Genomic DNA, 20,893 nt, shown 5'->3' on the forward strand with positions numbered 1-20,893 from the left:
ACTTGAGTGGTCTTTGGACACTAATAACCCTGGATATCTTACTGCAGATATTCCAGTTCGCCAAGGAGTGAAACAGGGATGCCTACTGTTTTATATTTACTACATATAAGTTCAGTGGTTGTTGCTCTTACACAAAAAAAGTTTCACCATCACCACCCCTACTGACCTCAGGGACAGACATTTGGTAAAACTGCTGTACTATATGGTGATGATGCAGCAATCCTCTCACTTATGTAGATGGGCCTTAGCAGATGTTTGTGGGCCTTAACAGAATTCTGCAAGGATGAAGGGCTTATAATTTGTTACTCTAAGACTAAAACTGTTGGTTTTCTAACTGCCATAAACACCAATGGCAAATAAGAATTAACAAAACAGAACAAGTTCCAGATTTTAAATATCTTGGAGTAATTTTTCAAGCATCTAGGATTTGGCAGGAGCAATCTAGAATCATTTCTGCCAGTAACAGTGCCAAGGCAATTGTAGACTGCTTTTTTCTCTGTAAAATATTAGGATTAGGGTTAAATGTATACATGCTGTTATTAAACTTAACATTAAACTAAATCTTAAACTTAACATTAAACTAAACATTAAACTTAAAATTAAATCATATGCCTCAAATTCTTCCAAGCACTTCCAAGTCATAATGTACGTATGGATCCAATGTAGCCTTTTGTAATTTACAAATAGAAATTTTGTCAATGCCAGATTTTCTAAATTCCCAGATTTTAGATTTTGTGGTATTGCGCTTAGTGGGCTGATAACCATTGGGACCATGATGGCTAATTTATGCCATAATCTTTCCTGTTTTCAACCACATTTAAATCTTGTGTGTTATAAGCCAAGAATTTATCAGTTTGTATTTGAAAATCCCAGAATATTTTAACCTGCTTATTTTCAACTACTTTTTAAATTCTACACTGTACATTTTCATTACTGACAAATGATGATTTTTATAGCTCTTCCAATGAATCATTTTGTGTTATGTTGTTGTTTGTAATCAGTTTGTGATCTTCTTGCCCAAGATGAGTATACGATCTACTGTTTTGTCTGCTGTTTTGCACACTCTGCACTTTGAATCATTTGATGACTTTTCAGAGGGAGTTTATAAGGGGAAGAGGATATCATCTCAATCCCCCAAATTCCTTGAATGAGGCAGGAGGATGGCATAATAAAAATCTGTCCTGAAAGAATCTCCTGTCTCTAAAATAATGAGTAAAGAGTATTTGGAGTATAATCTTGGTAGTGTTGAAGAAATTGTGGATGTGTTTCTGTGCATGTTAATTGAACCTTTTTTTCATAGATGGATGCTACTTACACTGTAAATTAATTTGAAGTTATTGCACATCAGCTGCATTTTCTCAATAATACCAACCTTTTCTCTGTAAAATAACCATGGTGTAGGAATAAGATATAATGAAGAGTTTATACTGACTTCAGATGAGAGTTATATCCTTAAATGAATAACATCTTCTACATGAAACTCATTTGATTTGGATTAGTATTCTGGTGGGGGATGCTTTAAGTAGGACAGTGATGACAAGAAAAGGAATACTGATAGTCTAACTGTACCACAAAGCCAATAAGTGTACATTTATTTATGAATCATTCCATGCTGATGGAAATAGTATCAAACTTAGAGTTCTCCATTACCTGGTGCATATTGATAACCTATATTTGAACTGGAATCCAAACCCTGTAGTTACAGCCATGCAGCCTTCCATTACCTGTTATTCTATAGTCAGTTCATCTTCACATAACAATCAATCTTTAAAAATAGAATGTGCAAATTAACAGTCTCTACAATGTGAGATATGGGGGGGGGGCAAGAAATCAAGGGTTTCAGATTCTCTAATAAAAAGATAAGGCAAGAATATTGAGCAAGAAATCTAACAGACATGAATGAATTTGGGTATAGACAAGTTGAGATAAAGTGTTTTGAATCTCATAATTTCATGGTTCTTTTCTGTTTGCATTAATGTTATTTAATATTAAAATACATTATTCTCTAAGTGAGATATGCAGTCCCCAAATTTGATATAAAATACAATACAAATAAATTACATCTGGATTTTAAAAAATTGAATTCCAAGCTGCCTAACATTCAGAGTATTTGGTGGTATTACAATAGAATCCAGTTCTGTTGGTTATCTATGTCAAGATGCTTAGATATAATATATTATTAGAAAAAAAATAAAAGTTCTACCATAGATTTGTCAAGTTGTTTACATGAAGCAAGTAATGACTGTTCTTCGTTTTCATAGTTTAGAAATATATTTAGCACATGCACTTAACTAACAACTGAATTACTCATTCCTTTTATTGTCTAATTTCTACCTTAACAGCTATTAGACTTGTTGCTAAGGAAACTGGTCCCTGCTGTGAAATTCTCCAAGAAGCATTTGAAATTTCCTTATATCACAGCTGCAGTATAGCTAATTGCTTCATTGTCCTCTGCTCCTGTTCCTCATCTAAAACATGGCTAAATTGGCAGAAGACAGGGTGGTGGTGGACAGTATTTCTCTTTCTGGACCAGCTGAATCATTCTAGTATTTGATCACTTTCGGACTATAATATGTGATGGGACTGTCATTTTGAATTTACCTTTGCTGGTTTCAGCTCATAATGAAATGGATGGATGAGTGGATGGCTGAGTCACCCAATCATCACTCATATTTTGGAGGAACCAAATGTTCACCATTCTGTGCTGTTAAGTAATTCTTCCCCAAATTAGCTGTAGTAGGAGAATTATGCTGGGCGGAGAAAAATAATACAGTTTCTCCCCATGCTTCTTGTCAAATATAAAGAGGCAATTCCATTTTATACATAGTTGTTCCAGTGCTGTATATGTGAACTGTGATAGAGCAGCATAGGGAATAACCTTGTAACAGCATCAAAGAAGTCTCTTCCCTCTTTTGCTCAGAGTTTATAGCTTTCCACAGGTGTCAAACTGACGGCCTGCCGTGGACCATATGTGTCATGTGCAGGCCACGCCCACTTCAGCTCTATGAAGGGGAGAATGTCACAATATGTCATGTGATGGCAATATGACACTGTGAGTTTGATACCCGTGCAATATATTCTAAAGCAGTGTTTTTTCAGACTCAGCAACTTTAAGGTCTGTGGACCAATTCCCATGCTGGCTGGGGAATTCTGGAACTCAACAGATCTTAGAGTTTCCTGATTTGAAAAACAGAGTTCTAAATATAGAAAGAAATTCATACCCACCTGCCTTCTCATTGAATTTTATTGGATTTTCTTTTTTAATATCACTAAAATCCTTTTATATAACAAGAGCTAAGTAGCTACCTTCCCCAAATTTTATTTAATCATTGGATCCTGTATTTATAAGATCCATTAGTACCAAATGTCTGGGTTTTGTTTGGTAGCCATTAACAATAAAAATACTGTTTCTGTTGCACATGTTGCTAAAAATGTCCTTTACAACAATGTTATAATTTGAATTTTACTTGAATAGAAATGGCAGTTTGTTTAATTTTATTTGGATGGTTTATATTAAATAAGTTTAAATAAAATATATTAATATATTAAGAAGCAAAACTGCTTCTCCAGTATCACTAAAGCCTGCAACTTTTACTCCATCTCTATTCTGACTTGGGTCATGGAACATCTCAGTTATTGAAAACTGAGCATGTCTGCAAGGCCAAAGGTACACTTCGATAGTGGACTAAGTAACATCTTGGATGTTGTATTTATAAATATGAGTAATCACTCATTATAAAGATGGTGACAGGAAAAGCAGCTACAAATCATGACTGCTGCATGAGAGAGAGTCATAATGTTTAGAACGGGAAACAAACAGAATCTGAAGAAAAGGCAATGACCATTTTTATTATACCTGATACTGAGATCTGGATGTGGGGAGGGAGTATACTGGCCTTGTACACTCTATTCAGACTATTTATTATTTCTACTATCTCAACTGTTGTTACAAATTGTTTCTTCCCTTCTTAGTAACCAATGCACTAAAGACTTGAGACCACTGCAGCAATTACGTAAATGTTGGACAGTTCACCACCACATCCCCAATTTCTCTGGAAAGATGCTTCTGCCAGTAAGCAGACTTCTGAGGAGTTACAGTTTGATCAGGCTAACACAATATTATGTCTGCTGTGGGTTTGTCTGAGGCAGAATTTACTGCCAGTGGCAAGGACTGGCAAATTTCTTTGGTATAGAATAAAAGTAAGACTATTCTGCTAGATCATCCAAGGGGCAAAATGTTGCTAGATAATAAATCCTCCCTGACACTTCTTTGTTCACTTCCAAAATCACTCACATCTTTTCCAATATTAAGCTCAATTTAAAAGAGTTTGAAATTCCCTAGGGCTGAAAGTTCAGCAACAAATACATACTGTAGAGAAGATTGGATCTATCAATTGGCTCCAGATCTGAACTCATCTCCAGTTGTCATATCCATGTTACAAACTTTATTAAAAGAAAAGAAAGATTCACCATTTATTTCCAGGCATGCCTAGAATCTCAGCAGAGTGTGAGATGATGGCTGTCAGTTTTTGATCGAGCATCTATCACTCAGCTTGATTGCAGTCGATGCCTTCCAGTCTGGGTTACAACTGCAGCAACATACATTGCCAACTGATAAAGAAAGGAGGAGGTTAGATACTTTCAGGCGTACCTATGGGCATTTTATTTCGTTATGTATGACCCATTACCAGGCCTGTTTGCAAAGTATCATCACTTTCTCTGGGAGGACAAATGTCAAGTCATGTAGGTTTGCCAGGCAGAGACAGCATGCTTTGTTAAACAAGAAAGATTGCTTGTCATACTGTTAAATCGGCCTTGAAGGTGATAGTTATTTCTACTGAGTTGAAGCTAAATCCAGCATCAAGCGCTTATCTTTTAACAATGGCAGGGTTTTTTTTTTAAACATAATTGATCGCCCTTGAAAGAATAAGGAAATTATGTGATACATATTGTGAATCAGGTCCTTGACAATTAAAAAATTATTTTGTCTGCTGAATAGGGCCAGTGATTCTGTTGCTAACAGTTGTTTTCCTAAACTAAATTGTTATTATAAGATATAATATCTTAGAAATGGCTATACGCAGGAATTGCTATGCATAGACCAAACTGGTAAAATCACATCAATGACTGGGAAAGATGATGGAATATTGCAGAATGTTGCAGTGACTTGGTATAGTAGTGGATGTAGATTTCCTGGTTGGGAGTGAGGGTGGTGAGGTAAGAGTTCCTACCAGTTGGAAATTATCCACCCTGCAGATCCAGAAAATCTTTCTTTGCACCATTTGTCTTTAAAAACGGACAAGTCAATAGTTAAATGGCTCATCTTCCCAAGCCTGTGCAAATATAATGGCGTTGTGGGGACACAAAGAGGTGGCACTAATCATAGACTGGACCAGGATTTTGATGTGAAAGGGATCTCAGGAAATAACTAGACACAATTATCTCAGATAATCCAAAGCTGTTGCAAAATTCATGAATGAGTAAGGAATTGATGTTATTTGGGAGCTCATGAAAGAGTTAGCTTTCTTCAGCCATCCAAATTATATTTGAAACGTTGCATGAGCCATTTTTTTTTGCACTCTGAAGCAGAAATTGATATATTTAAGAGCCATTAAATCAAGGCACAAAAACTTTAAATCATTTTTTCATCATTTACATTTTAAATCTATATGCTGTGGGGAGATTTCAAATGTGTTAGTTTGAGATTCGGTATCATCAGTGCTCTATCTTGGACTGAACAGGAGATGTAGAAATCTTCACTGTTTGTCTGAAGGGGATGAGGGATTGGATGGGGAAAAACAGAATAAGCTTGAATCCCAGTAAGAGGCAGTTGCTCCACTTATTGCTATGAATGGGGTTGTACTACGATAGAAAATTTGTTATTCAGTCTTACAGTCTGCTTGGACTTCTGGCTCCTGCTGGAACAGCAGGTGCCAGGGGTGGCCATGGGCACTGAGAACAGTGACTCATGCACTTGGCATCTCTCAGTTAGAGTGCTGTAATTTGCTTTAAGTGGAACATTGTGGAAGATGACTCAACTGGCACAGAATGCTGCTGCTCAGCAGAGTGGTCCAGTTTAATAGAATAATACCTTATCTTGAAAAAGTTTCATTGGCTGCTAATAGGCTTTGAAGCCCCGAATGGAGCTTTTGAGGATTCCTATAAACCTCTGTATAACTTATATAAAAATATGCTTTGGGTCCTCATCCTTATAAAAGATCAGAGGGGACCCAGAAAATAGCACTCTTAGTAGCTTCCTCTCTCTGGACTTCAAAGATAAATTTCTTCCCTATACATTTAGTTTTCTGGAAACAAATCAGTTCTTGGCAATGATGCTATGGTTACTAAGCAGTATAGGGGAGAGTTAGGGTTAGGGTTAGGTTCCCCCCCCCCTCACTTTGTTAGATTTTTAAGGCAGATATAAAAATAGAGGAAAGTTTTTCCATTCCCTCACTCTAATCTGGGATCTTCTTCCTAAATAAAACCAAAACTAGTGCAAGTACTTCCACAACTGAATCTGATTGAAATCTCTCTTCAATAGAAAAATAGCACAATTGGGCAAGATGGGTGGGTGATGGTAAATATTAACTAACCTATTTGGTGAGATGGTTGACAGGTCACTTCATTCTGCCTAATACTAAGCAGCCTTGCTTTTATTTAACCTTGAACCTGCCCACATTCACTAACCAAATCCCAGAACCCCTAAGAAACAGTATGCACAGTCAGTCCTCTTTTTTAAAATTGCAAATTAAGTCTATACAGTACTAATTGCTAGTTAAGGATAGTGCTTTCCTGCCACAGATCAAGTATTCTAAACAAAGAGTCTTCAAGTAATTTCACTATAGTACCTCGGTAGGGAATCTACAGTTCTCCAAATGTTGCTGAACAGCAGTTCCCAACAACCAACAAATAGGAAGTGGGGTAATATCTGAAGGATTTAGATTGTTCACTCCAGCTGAAGTACAAGTACTATTCCTCAACATTTTTGATAAGTCAATGCATTCATGGAGACTACAATTAATAATAACTATGTGAAAATGTGACTTTATTTTAGACGATACAAGATAGATAGATAGATGATAGATAGATAGATAGATAGATAGATAGATAGATAGATAGATAGATAGATAGATAGATAGATAGATAGATAGATGATAGATAGATAGGTATCATAGACAGGCAGGCAGGCAGACTGACTGACTGATTGACTGACTGACTGACTTTTTTGGGGGAAACAGCAGTACTCAGTTAGCAAAATAGAGTAAGTTGAGCATAATAAGGTAAGTGCAGAAAAATGCTTTCAAAATTGCAACCTAGATCCAAAATAATTGTATGTGCATGTGTCTTTCTTAATGTTTTCCTATATCATTAACATGCTTTTGTTTGTCTTGTTGCTAATCCTCCATCTGTCCCAGAAGAAGTATCTGCAAGAATAGTCCAAGTAGTAACTGCTGAAGCTGTGGCAGTTCTGAAAAGTGAACAGGAAAAAGAAGCCCAGTTCAAAGATCAGCCAGCACAATTACCTTTAGGTAAAGCGAATCATCTTAGATGTATATTTGTGGTGTGTTAGAAAAGAAAGTGTTGAATTACAGCTTTCCCATTTTTTTAAAAAAATGTGTAAATTATTTCATTTTTAAGACCTGAGAGCTGACTCGCTTAGAACTATTTTGCAGCTTTTGAGGAAAGGTAGACTTACATTACAGTCAAATTTTTGATGACTTTTTATATGAATAATACAAACTTCAAAATAGGATGTTTACTTTTTAAGTGATTTTTCAACTTTTCCAGCAATCAAAATAAGGGGCAATGGATAAAAAAACCTCCAATGGAATTAGTGATTTAAAAGTTAGATTGGAAGTGAGAAATCTAAATTCAGGGCCCTGTTTGGTCATATTGCTCATGCAGTTACTTTGGACCAATATACTGTATCTCACAGGCTTGTAAGGATAAGGTTTGGTGTTTCCATATGTGATGCCTTGAGTTCCTAAATGGAAAAAGATGGGATATAAATATTTCTGTATATAAATAAGGTTGTTCAATTATACATATCCATGCACATGCATAAATTGATAGACTGCCAAATTTTAATCAGTTGTCCAAACCTATGCAGGTTTAAAAGAACACTGTTCCTAGAGTTGGGGGCTTGCTATAAATATTGAGAGAAATAGAAAGTAGAAAAGAAATCAAGTAAAACCGGTGTCTACTTTTAGGAACAAATACATTTTCTGTGAGCAGAAATTCATTTTATGCTGAAACTTAAGCACATGTTTAATCTCTCCGTCTCTCTCTGTCTCTGTCTCTGTCTCTCTCTCTCTCTCTCACACACACACACAAGAATAATAATTTGTGAATATAGTATGAATGCTATAACTTTATATATAATAGATTCATTTTCCTATGGATTCAGCTTTAATCTGCTTATCTTACCCATTGCTATATTCATCACAGATCTACAAATGTTGCTAATATTCCTATATTACAGAAACCATAAATAAGACTAAGACTTTAAAGAATTAATTAATAAGAATACGACTTTAAAATACATTATTTTAAAGTCCTGTTTAAAGTGGTTTATTCTGTAATGATGTAAACTGGTCAAAGAGATGCTTACGTTTGCCTGGTTGTGGCCTGGTACCAGAAGAGCGCTGTTGCCAACTGCTCTTCTGGTCATTGAGTCTCTGGGGCTCCGGCGCGCATGAAGACCAGCTGGCTGGTGCACATGCACGTGCCAGAAACCAGAAGACCAGGTGACCGGTGTGCATGCTGGTCTTCAAGTTTCCGGGGGCCCAGCATGTGCATGCTCACGTTCCAGTTTGGGCACTCAGTGCTGAAAAGGTTCACCATCACTGGCCTAGGAAATATTACTTGGGTATATTTAGCATTGATTTCTGCTCAAACCAATCTTTTGCTCCTTTGCCACATACAGTATGTCATCTACCACCAATATACGATTAATAGGAGGCTAGCATCATGATTTTTACTGTGATTATAAAAAAAAATAGCTGATACTTACTTAAGAAATGAAGATGATAATTGTTGTTTAAATTGTAATGATATATGAAAGTAATACATTACAGTACCTGTTTCTCAAATTCACATATGAATTTTACACGTGATTGGATCCTGCCCTTATAATTTTATAATCAAGTATTGGTTGATTTTTTTTTCTTTTTAGGTTTGCAAATCAGAGTTTTATTGTCATCTGAGAACTACAGTGTTAATTATCCAAAGAGCTGGCATGTCAACCAAGCACCCCCATATCCTCTGCCTCTTTCAGGATATAGCAACATTTATGTATATTTGTACTTGTTTATAAATGCACAAGTTTTAATGTCCCCTCATTTGAATTGAGTGGATACTTGACTTGTACAACATTAAAAACTCTTGAGATTCACTTGAACTCATGAGATTCAATTTATTGGATGCAGACTGAAACAATGGCCAGTAGTGTATTTTGGTTTCAGATTAATTAATAGATGTGTTCTCTTTCTATTGTTCAATCATTCGCAGTTGAAGAAACAGCTAACCTGCCTCCTTCTCCACCTCCATCACCTGCGTCAGAGCAGACTGGAACCCTGGAAGAAGGTAAGAATTTCCTTGGGTTGCATTCACAACGTAGGTGCATTTTTAAGAGGAGAAATCCAGGAACCCAGGTGAAAGAGAAAGAGAGGTAGGTAGAAGATTCTTTAAGTCTTAACTTATAGATTGAATGGGTGGGGTTTCAAAAAATAACTGAAAGCATATAACCATGCAGGCTTAATTTAAATGTGTGTGTGTGTGTGTGTGTGTGTGTGTGTGTGTGTACATGCATCTATATATTTAAAAATATCAATGAATATGAATTATGTACATTTTCTTTTTATTCTATGAATATTGTAAAATGCCATGCTAGCGTTCACATTTCAAACAGAAAAAAAGTTCACTAGATCTATTCATACTGATCCTGTGGTGAATAATGTTCTTTAAATTGGGTGTTCTATGCTATTACTAACAAAATCATTCTTTCAACACCTGAGCCAGGCAAGCTTCATTAAGACACAGGCCATCTAGCTGAAGAGGATGCTAAGGTTCTAATTTAGGTATAAGAATGTTTATATTTCTAGAATTTTTGACAGATGAATTTCAGACTTAAGTAGGTAAAGTGTTTTTCTAGCGCTTTATTACCAAGTTGATAAAAATATTCTACACTGAAATTCTTCCTTTCCAACTTGTTTCAGGTCTATCTTTTAATACAAAACTTGTCTGGTGTACTAAAACTGAAAAACTCATTAGATTTTGAAATATTCTATTTGTTCCGAGTTTATATATAAAGAAGAAACAAATAGAATTCCATTTGCTTTATTGTATTTGCACTTATTCTGTGAAGATATGTTTATAAGGAACATATAGACGCCAGGAGTGTGATAGATAGATTTCTTCAAATAATATTGCAACTCCTTTTCCCTTTTGTACATCCATAAGCTAATTTATTTCTGTGTGTAAGTCCATTTGGAGGGCACAAGGAACGGCCGTGAAGTGCAAAAGGAAGAGCCACTAGAAAGGCAACCATTGGATAAGCGGGTCAGGTCAAGAAATTAGTTTGAATAAATATCTCAGAAAGGCCCTTTGCTAATTCTTAGTAAGATAAATTGAGGGAGGAGAAGCACAGTCATACTTGCAATATTCAGTTACTATAACTGTTACAATAAAAATAATCCTGACTTATATGGCTTTGGTTTCTTAGGCTGGTCTATCTTGTAGGGAGGTCCATTGGAGCAGTCAATTTCTTTTGTAGGTTTAAAATGTGAGATTATGATGAAACTGTGATTTCCATTTCAGCCTCAAGTTCTCAAATTGTGGGCTTGCAAACAACATAGGTGGGGACTACAGGATTTTAAAGAACTGGTTGTGTTTGTGCAAGCACAAGGGGAGTACTGTCGCAACTTGTTCCACGGGACTTGGTTGTCTTATCAAAATCATTCTTAGTTATAGAAGCACTGTGATTTCTAGCTGGTTTACTAACAGCTAATGACTTCGGGTATGGGACTAAATCTGAAGACCTTTGAATATCTGTGGAAGTGCATATATTAGGAAGGGTCAGTATTTTTATCCATTAATTAACATTTGTAGGCTTTCAAAATGGAAAGGGTAAGTGGTAAGAAGAAAACTAAAAATGATTACTTTGCCTGTAATGCTGATGAAATTAGCCTCAGAAAATGCAGTGAAGTTTATTTTAGTAAATCTAGGTAAGTGTAAGTGTTTAGTTGTTAGTAAGATTATAATAACTTTTAGTAAGTAGTAGTTTCTTAATTATCTAATCCTAAACCCAATGAAAATCATTAGTTTTACTCACGAATGAGGCACATAACTACAATTATCATTTTTACAATATCATAACGTTTGACAACTTTTGCTTTAAAGAGATTGTAGTCTTACAATTATTCCATTTAAATATGCAGAAAGGCTGTGAGAATATATGTAATATTACATGCAGGAAAAGAAACTGCCCTAAAGATGTTCAAAATTTTTTTAAAAAAACATAGAACGTCCAGGGCAAACTTACAAAAAAATTGCTACATTTTCTATTTCCATAAATGCAATTTTTCTCAGGGGATTGCAAGATAAATCTAGGATGAAACTACCGGTACTGTATAAACATTTTTCAGCCATTTGCATGATTCAAAAGATATTTCATAACCAATTTTAAGCACTTTTGGATTGAGTTGTATTACCTTTTGAAATATGGACACTTGAAATTAAAGTAATTCAAAGAGAATTATACACTACAGTCACAAACATAAAGATTTTTTGTTAAGATCAGTTTTCCTTAAGACCAAACTTCCTTAAGATTATTTTGAACTATAATAATAGAAAAAGAAGAAATGGATGCTTGGCAAATGCTTGTGTTAAAACAGCTTCACACAAAGTGCCAGTTGCCTAAAGACATATCCCATGCAATTGTTTCCATAATAATCTTTTTACTCCATACAAGCAATACTCATTTTTTTTAAAAATGGAAGTTGAAATAATCATTACATTTGTTTTAGACTATGTTGAAATCTGCATTTCAGAAGGTGAACTTGGCAATAGAATACAATAGGATATAAAATCAGTTATATTAACATAATTATATTAACAACCTACTCTATCATCTGTAGAATGTTTATCCATGTTTTTAATCATGTTTATTATTATGATTTTATTTATGTTTATTTTTGTGATTTCATCAGTTATACATTTTAAATCATTAATTCGAATGAATTATATGAAATTAATATGACTAATTTTGCTTCATTCATATTTCTTTTAACAGAAACTTGTAATTGGATACCTTCATACCTATAGGAATCAATCTATATCTTTGTTATCTTTTTTAAAAAAGAAACAAGTTAAAAAAAATCTTCTAAGCAATATCATTATTAGTTCTGTGTATAAGGTAGGGTGCAAATTGTGAGTTTTGTCGTGTCAAACAATGTTTGATGAGATAAAGAATTGTTGCATTAGGTAATAATATGCAAACATCTTTAAATATATTGATTCATATTGACACCGATATTGCTAAAATAGAACTATTAATTGATAGTCATTTATATTCCTATTATTAATTTATCTTTAAAATGAGGGTGGAAGCTGTTGAATGTTGTTTCAGTTATCACAATTATCTTTCTTGCAGCTCCCAGAAATGGTCCAAAAGAGAGCCAAGTGTGTGTTGAATATATTAAATATAACCAGGTTGGAAAAACACATGTTATTCAATTAGCTAACATGGAAATGAATGACCTTTCCTCTACTATTATTCCCATGTGCACTTAAATTATTACATAATTTCCATTGGCTCAGTTTCTTATGATAAAATACTATCTAAATTACTCCCTTGGCTCATAGGAAGAGACCTTCTTTTTCTTGACATTTTATGCACATGCCAAATATATTTAATTATTTTGGTCTGTATTCAGAGCAAACTTCAACTGTGACCCTAAAATTGGCTTTGAACGGTTCTCTTGCTTTTCCACTAATTTAAGTTTGTATAACCCTAAACTGATTAATCTCCAGGAGTTTTGAAGCTCTCAAATGCCAAATGTATTTAACTGTAGTTTACTCAGTCTTAAAAAAAAGAAATATTCCTGGGTCACTGTGACTCAGTAGATCAAGTTGTTCCTAAAGTTCCAACTGGTAACTTGAATTCGTTATTTCTGTTTTTAAAAATATCTATATCTGTAATAGTGAAAATTCTGCTTGTAGAAATTAAGTACAAAGTAAGAATTTTTGTTAGGAATATAATTCAAATATATTTATTCAGACTGTGTTTTAAGATCATATCCATTCTCTACCACAAGTTGCAAGAAAGCAGTCTATACATTTATCATTTCTTTCTATTTTGAATATATATTGAGCCATTTTCTGAAAATTCAAATTAATAAAAACAAATTCAGCATGAGCACTTTTATTAGTGCTACTAGTACAGGCAGAAGGAAGTCCTGCTGTATATAACAGCAATTGCTCGTTGGTAGCTGTCCCCAAATTTCAGCCAAGTAGATTAAATTGTAGAGTTTGAGTTAAGTAAGTGGTTGTTAGCGTCCATATAAGGTGGGCTGCTCTCGGCATTACTGCTGGTTCGGTGTGCGCAAAAAATTTGTGCACATCTGCACGCTAGCTTCACTCACGTGCTCACTAGAGGCACACTCCACAGGCATGCACATTTGCTCATAAACAGGTCTGCGCATGTGCAAAATGTTAAAAAATGGGAAAAAATTAAATGTGTGCAATGAAAATTGTTCTGTGCATGCGCAGAACCGAAAATCAAGATGGCGGCACCGTAGGAGAACCAGTTTGCGGGCATGACAGGCCTGAGTCACTGCCAGTTCCAACGACCCAGGCCGCCAAATCACTACCAGTTCAGTTGAACTGGGCTGAACTGGTAGGAACCCACCATTGCATATAATCTAGTCCTCACAGTACTAGTGCTGAAAGATAAATTTATTTCCAACAAACAGAGGAAGAAAGCAAGCAATCTTTAAGATTTGCAAACCTCAGAACTCTTGTAAAAGTGCTACAGACTTTATTTCCCTTAAAAGAAAGGGCTGGAAGCTCCAGTGGCTTGAATATGGTACCCAAAGAGGCACCTTCATGGAAAACCATGTTTTATATTTATTCCAAACTCTCACACCTGACATAATGGTTGTTGAAGTCAATATTTACTTTAACTTTGTCATATCGTAAGTAACCAAATCTTAATTCATGACCTTCTAAGTCCAATAGCCTCTCATTCTGAAGGTTCACCCATTAACCAGGCCAAACAGCAGGCATCAAAATGCAATTTCAAATCTGGTAGACCAAGGCCCTCTTTTCTTAGCATCTTTCAGTAGCCTATGTCTAATTCTTGGGTCCCCCACCCTTGCCATATAAACTTTGAGGTATCCTGCCATTGTTTAAACTATTGCTATCAGTTGTAACTATTGCTAGTGTCTGAAACAAAAAGAGCATCTTTGGTAAGACATTCATCTTAATTACAGAGATTCTGCCCAATAGTGATAATGGCAATTTATCCCATCTTAGTGATGTGACCACATCAGTGGGCAACAAAACCTATTAAAACAGGAATAGGAGATATAAAATCACAGTAAAGAAAAATCTGCATTAATACATTCATAGAATTGCATTTCACCAATCTATTCTAAATTTTCTATCTTTTGGATAGTCTTTGATATGAAAGAGGGAATCTTGCTGGTAATGTGCATGTTCATTCTTTGGAAGAAATATGATAACAATTCTGATTGTTTCAATATTTCTTAAATTTTAAAATAGGTGCTTGCATCAGGGCTTGCTTCAGAGTCTAGGTTACAGTCAAATAAGATATTGTATATCTTCAGTACAGGGATGGGTTCCTGCCAGTTCTAGCCTCTACTATAGAAGAGGTTCCAAAAATCTACTGTGCTGTTTAGAACCGGTTCCAGCTCCCTCCCCCCACCTGTCCACACCATGCTTGCTCTGCCCACCGCTCACTGATTGGCTGGCTCACCAATTGCTTCGCCCGCCTCTAAGAGCCCTATCTAAACCTTAAAGTCTTAAAGCTGTCAAGTTTGAACATCCCTGGGGTTTTTTTCTAAAGGGTTAGGGGTGCAAGGGTCTTGTAACTTGACAGCTTTAAGACTTGCACTCTTCAATGCCAGAGTTTCTGAGCCAACATTTTGGTTGCTAAGCAAGAGCATTGTTAAATGAGTTTCATCACATTTTACTAGTTGCCCACGCCCACCCAGTCACATGACTGCCAAGCCACTCCCACTCAGTCACATGGCTGGCAAGCTACTCCCACCCAGTCACATGGCCGGCAAGCCACTTCCACAAAGCAGGCCACACCTACAGAAGAGGTTCTAAACATTTTTGAAATCCACCACTACAATTTTTCTGTGAAACCTCCCATACCTTACCATGGAATCAAGCTGTTAGAAATGTGCTCTGGAAAAAAAAATCATTTACAATGTTGTATCATATGAATTGTTCATTACTTTTATTATATTGTGCCAGCCATTTCATAGACTTAACAAATTTAAGGAATGCAATGTTTTCTTACACAGTGACCTTTAGAAGCATTTGTCTGAAGCTTTTCTTGGCCTGCTTGAACTAGAGATTAGAGAGAACAATATCTAGAAATAGTATTTGTAAACTGAGCAGCCCAAGTATAAGGAGACTTGTTAAAACCTACTCTTCAAAGCACAACTTGGTAAATGAGTCTGAATTCACTGATAAGAAATTCTGTCTGTAGTGAAATACTTTGATCATAAGGTGATTTTGTATGAAAGATATTACCAGCTTGGCCTCAGAAGCAGAGGCTGGCGTGGATTTATATAGCCTCAAGATGCACTTCTGAGGAGAAGATTGATTTCATTTCAACAAGGGAACATTGATGAGTCCTCATAGTTCTGTACCATATGTTATCATCAGAACTATTTTAGCATTTATAAACCTTGTTAACTGGAATTGTGGATAATTCTGGTTAATGTGTTCCATTATGGAACTAGTGCTGGTTGTAGCCTTTAATAAACTCCTCTTAAAATGCAGAAGCCAGGAACCTCTTTTGAAAAGACAGCAGTTGGAGGCAGATAAAAGTTAACTTGGCATCTGTGTTCCCTTTCCAGATATCAATTATATCTGCGGCCTCTTTCCATATATGACTATATTAATCTTAATAATATTCAGAACGTTGATTTCACAAGAGCAGAAAGATCTATGAAATATGGTAATCTTATCTTCCCTACTTTGGTGTGGGGCATTTATACCATGATATCTGCATAAAACAAGATGTTTGCATGTTTGTCTTTAACTTTTGCCAATTGCACCTCAGGATATCAGTGTAACAGCATAGCAGCCAATACACACTGTTAACTTTTGGGGAGAAGGGGCGGTTTAGAAATGCGAAGAATAAATAATAAATAAATAACTGACCCTTTTAGAGATGCACATTTTTCCAGTTAAGGAATAATAATTCAGTACAAAACCTTAGATAGGAATTTGAATATAAGAAAAATGAAGTGATTTTTAGATATACATGGTAGAAAATGGATTCCTGCAATTGCAGGAATACCATTGTACAATTGAAAAGGCTTCTGTAGTTGTGGTAGAAAATGAGGAAACATACTGTTGTAATTTATTGCAATCGTCCACAGCAATATCATGCCCCTACTTGGCATGCCTTCCTGTTTAAATCTCTGAACTGGAGAAAAAAGATTAAAAGGCATGTATCAGTAGTGAGCCATGCTCAACTGCTGGCCTCCCAGTAACTAATCAAGCAATCCAGATGTTGATACAGGTTTATTATATGGCTTGGCTTATTCCACAGTATGCCCATCTTTCCACCAACTCTTGAATTGCTCTCAAACTTTAAAAGACATATAAAATTACACTTAATCATACTTCATGTTTTAAATCCATTTAATACATTTTATCTTTTTTTTAAGAATCCTTGTTTATTTACTAAATGAATAAATTACAGTTACCTAATGTGAAACCAGTGCATTGATATTAAGTAACAAAATAAGCAAGGCACGGAACATTGGAAAGAGTAGTCAGAACCACATATGGTAGCCAACTAAAGCAGTGTTGGCAAACCTTTTTAGCACCCAGTGCTGAAATGGGAGCATGTGTCAGAAACCAGAAGAGCAGCCGCCTGGTGCACATATGCACACCAGGCAGCTGCTCTTCTAGTTTCTGGTGTGCATGCGCACGTGAAGACCAGCTGGCTGGTGTGCATGTATGCGCCAGAAACCAGAAGAGCAGCCGCCTGGCACGCACATGCACACCAGGCAGCTGCTTTTTCGGTTTCCAGAGCTCCCGCACGCATGAAGACCAGCTGGCCAGTGTGCTGAAACCCAGAAAACGGGCGATGGCTCACGTGCCCAGAGAGAAGGCTCTGCATGCCACTTCCGGCACGTGTGTCATAGGTTCGCCATCACAGACCTAGAGGATTTGTAAGCATCCCATTTACTTAGCTCAACAGAGTTGGATAGGCCTTTCAGGTAGCAAGCAAAGTAGGTGGCTAGTGGGCAGCATTCATTTCAGAGGGATGGAAATGGTAATGCCTGCCTTTTCGCTTGTTTACACAGAGTAGAGTTGAAAAGCCACATATTCTCTGATTATGGTTTTTTAGGTAGTAGCTGCAGGTATAGGCAACTAACATTATTTGGAGTCAAGAATTAATAGTAATAAGACACTCTTTTTCCCAGGCCAGAAGTCAAATTGGACTTTTAGTAGAATCCTGGGCTCTCCAAAGTCTGTGGAACCAGGGCAAAAAAACATCAGGAAGTAAAGGCTCTGGTGTTAGACTGCATCTGAAAAGAGTCAGGTTCAAGCCCTGATCAGTTTCAGAAACTTGCTGGATGACGTTGCTTCGGGCATTTTCTCTTAGTTCAACTTAGCTCAGAAGATGGTTATAAGAAAAACATTAGGTGAGGCTGCCATTGGTATTGCTTTGAGAAAAGTCTAGAGTTGCATGTGATTTATATACTCTGTTGACACTAAGCAACATATATGCAAAGATAAATGCATGCAATAATTCTGTAATAAGGAAATGAAAATATGGGCAAAGTGAAGGAAAAATACGTACAATTTAATGATATTTAAATTTAAATATAATAAAAAGTGCATCAGTTTAGTATTGATAATAAGATGACTGCCCATGAATTTAATAGTTTTCCAATTCGTTCTCATTAAAAATTACACTGCAGTGACCATTTTTGGAAGGGGTCTGAGGGATACATCTAAGATCCGAAAACCATGTAGACTTGGACCCAGCTTCTTTTTTCTTTCTCTGCAGTTCAAGTGTAATTCACCTTGTGGCTACCCTACCAAAAGTGGGTGGGCAACCTGCAGCAAATTCAAAAGAAAGAGAGGGAATGAGTCAGTAATTCCGCAGGGCCTGCAGCTGTAGCTTCATTTTTCTACTTTCATAGCTTAGTTCACCTATCTATAAGAATGAGTGGATATGTTTGTACTGCTGGGGGGAATAAGGTACCTAATGCAATTTTAATAGAACTAAGTTGAATACAGATATTATTGTGTTTAGATTTCAGTTGGCAAGATTTCCTGAATGGTGGCTGATCCATTTAGTCAAATAGAGTTGTCATAGAGATCCACGGGCAATTTATCTTTTTGTCTTTAATGCACTTCATGAGGCTAACTGAGAAATAAATAAGATGAATAAAAAGAGAGCTTTTATTTTAAGCATATATGTCTTTGAATAAAAATTTGAAGGGTGAGTTGCAAATTAAGAGCTGCATTTTCAAAAGTATTAACTGTAACTAGAAGACATTTTCATTGTTTTCTCTCCGCCAGAAATTATCTTTATTAAATTGTTTAATTCTATAGTCTCAACAGCAGTTAAATTAAATATTCCTTTGTGTAAAATTATTTGCTCTTCAGCTACTATCCTAATAATGATTGTGCCAGAACCAGGGGTGAGTTTCAGCGGGTACACACCAGTTCGGGCATACCGGTTGGTGAAATTTAGCGTGCATTCCCGTACCTGATCTTCTGGAGGCCCCGTACCGGAATGCTTGCTCCCCTGGCCTGCCCCCCCCTTGCTCCCCCACCTGCCTGGTCATCTCTCGTTTGCTCACCCTACCCTTCCACACCATGCTTGCCCTGCCCAACCACATTTTCCGAGGCTGCAGGCGGCTGGGGATGTGGGGGGGGGGATGCTGTCCGTCTGCCTGCCCTGCCCCCTCCAGAAGCAAACAGGAGGGCCCTGGGATGGTAAGCAGCCCATGTGCCACTGCCATGTGATCGCTCTGGGGGTGCAGCACCTGCCAGGATGCGGCTGCAGCCAGCAGCAGGATTCAAAGGAGAGGCCATGCAGCAGAGTGTTCCAAGGTCAGTGGGTTGGCGGGGAGAGTATGCAGGGCTGGAGGTGGCAGGGAGGCAGGACATTGAGGCCACACTGCGCGCCTGCAATGGGACGCAGCAGCTGCTGGGCGGCTGCTCCTTTGTGCCCCGTTGCTGGCAGCAGTTGGCTTTCTCCAGCCGATCCTTCCTTTCCAGACATCCAGGCGAGCCCTGAGTCAGTCAGCAGCCCCCATGCTGCCACTATGTGACCACTCTGGGGGCACAGCCAGGAAGGAATGCTAGGAGAATGCCAACTGCAGCTGGGAGTGTCCCCAGGTCGGTGGGGTAGCAGGGAGATTGCGTGTGGCTGAACTAGAGGCGGCAGGAAGTTAGGGATCGAGGCTACACCCCCATACTGGCGAAAAAAAGAATATCCCACCATCCCAGAACTGCGCTGTGAGGTAAGGGAAACAGGTCTTGGGAGATACCTTCCCTCCCCCTTCAGAGAGCCTGTGTGGGGAGAGAGGAGGCGGCCTGATTTGAACGTGGGCGGGCAGCAGTGCCTCCTTCACTCGTTCAGGCAGCGGGGGTGCTTTCTTGCACGCCTCCTTTCTTTCTCCACCTGCGTCCTTCACTCGTTTGGCCAGGCAGAGAAAGAAAGGAGGTGTGGATAGCTGAGGAACCTGCCGCCTGCCTCCTTCATGCGTTCGGGCAGTGGGGATGCTTTCTTGCACGCCTTCTTTCTTTGTCTGCCTGCTGAATGAGTGAAGGAGGCAGGCGGAGAAAGAAGGAAGGCGTGCGAGAAAGCACCCACACTGCCCGAATGCATGAAGGAGGCAGGCAGCAGGCGGCAGGCTCTTTCTCCCTCGGCTATCACGTGCCTTCTTTCTTTCTCCGCCTGGCCGAATGAATGAAGGAGGCACTCACTGGCCACTAAACTGCCCACTTGCCAGCATTCCAACCAGCCGCTTCCTCTCTCCCATCATGGTCTCACTGGAGGGGGAAGGAAGGTCCCTCCCAAAACCTTGCTTGTCCTGGCGGCACCCTGGCGATAGCAGCTGAGCAAGGAAAGGAGGAATTCTGGGATTTGAAGTCCACAAGTCTTAAAGCTGTCAAGTTTGACCACCCCTCGGGGTTTTTTCTAAAGGGTTAGGGGTGCAATGGTCTTGTAACTTGACAGCTTTAAGACTTGCACACTTCAAATGCCAGAGTTTCTGGGCCAACATTTTGGTTGCTAAGCAAGAGCATTGTTAAATGAGTTTCACCACATTTTACAAGTTGGCCATGCCCACCCGGTCACATAACCGCCAAGCCACTCCCACCCGGTCTCATGACTGCCTAGCCACTCCCACAAAACAGGCCACACCTACAGAATAGGTTCTAAAAAATTTTGAAACCCACTACTGGCCAGAACAAACTTAATTCATGCCAAAGCACCATTTTACTATGTGAAATGTTTTCATGGAACAGACATGCTGAAAGTTTCCATTCACTTCTTGATCATTTCAACGAAAGATATTGGACAACAGTGGATAAAGCAGGTATAAAACTTGAATTCTCTCCTCTCCACATATAGCTGGTATTAGGAGGCTATATG

General features: G+C 37.7%; 1 protein-coding gene across 15 annotated transcripts in view; it reads left to right on the top strand.

The window, feature by feature from the left end:
• MAP2 (microtubule associated protein 2) overlaps positions 1 to 20,893 on the top strand; it is a 245,981-nt gene that overhangs the window by 177,525 nt on the left and 47,563 nt on the right. For 8 of the 15 annotated variants that reach the window (XM_081937816.1, XM_081937829.1, XM_081937830.1 and 5 more), the window contains 2 exons: positions 7,416 to 7,528; positions 9,507 to 9,585. In XM_081937816.1, coding sequence (XP_081793942.1) covers positions 7,416 to 7,528; positions 9,507 to 9,585 — 192 coding nt within the window. Of the gene's footprint in view, positions 1 to 7,415; positions 7,530 to 9,506; positions 9,586 to 20,893 lie in introns of all 15 variants that reach the window. The other 7 variants (XM_081937821.1, XM_081937827.1, XM_081937822.1 and 4 more) reach the window with 2 other exon arrangements.

The sequence above is a fragment of the Natrix helvetica genome (assembly GCF_964273705.1).
Source record: "Natrix helvetica genome assembly, chromosome: 1".
Classification (NCBI taxonomy): Eukaryota; Metazoa; Chordata; class Lepidosauria; order Squamata; family Natricidae; genus Natrix; species Natrix helvetica.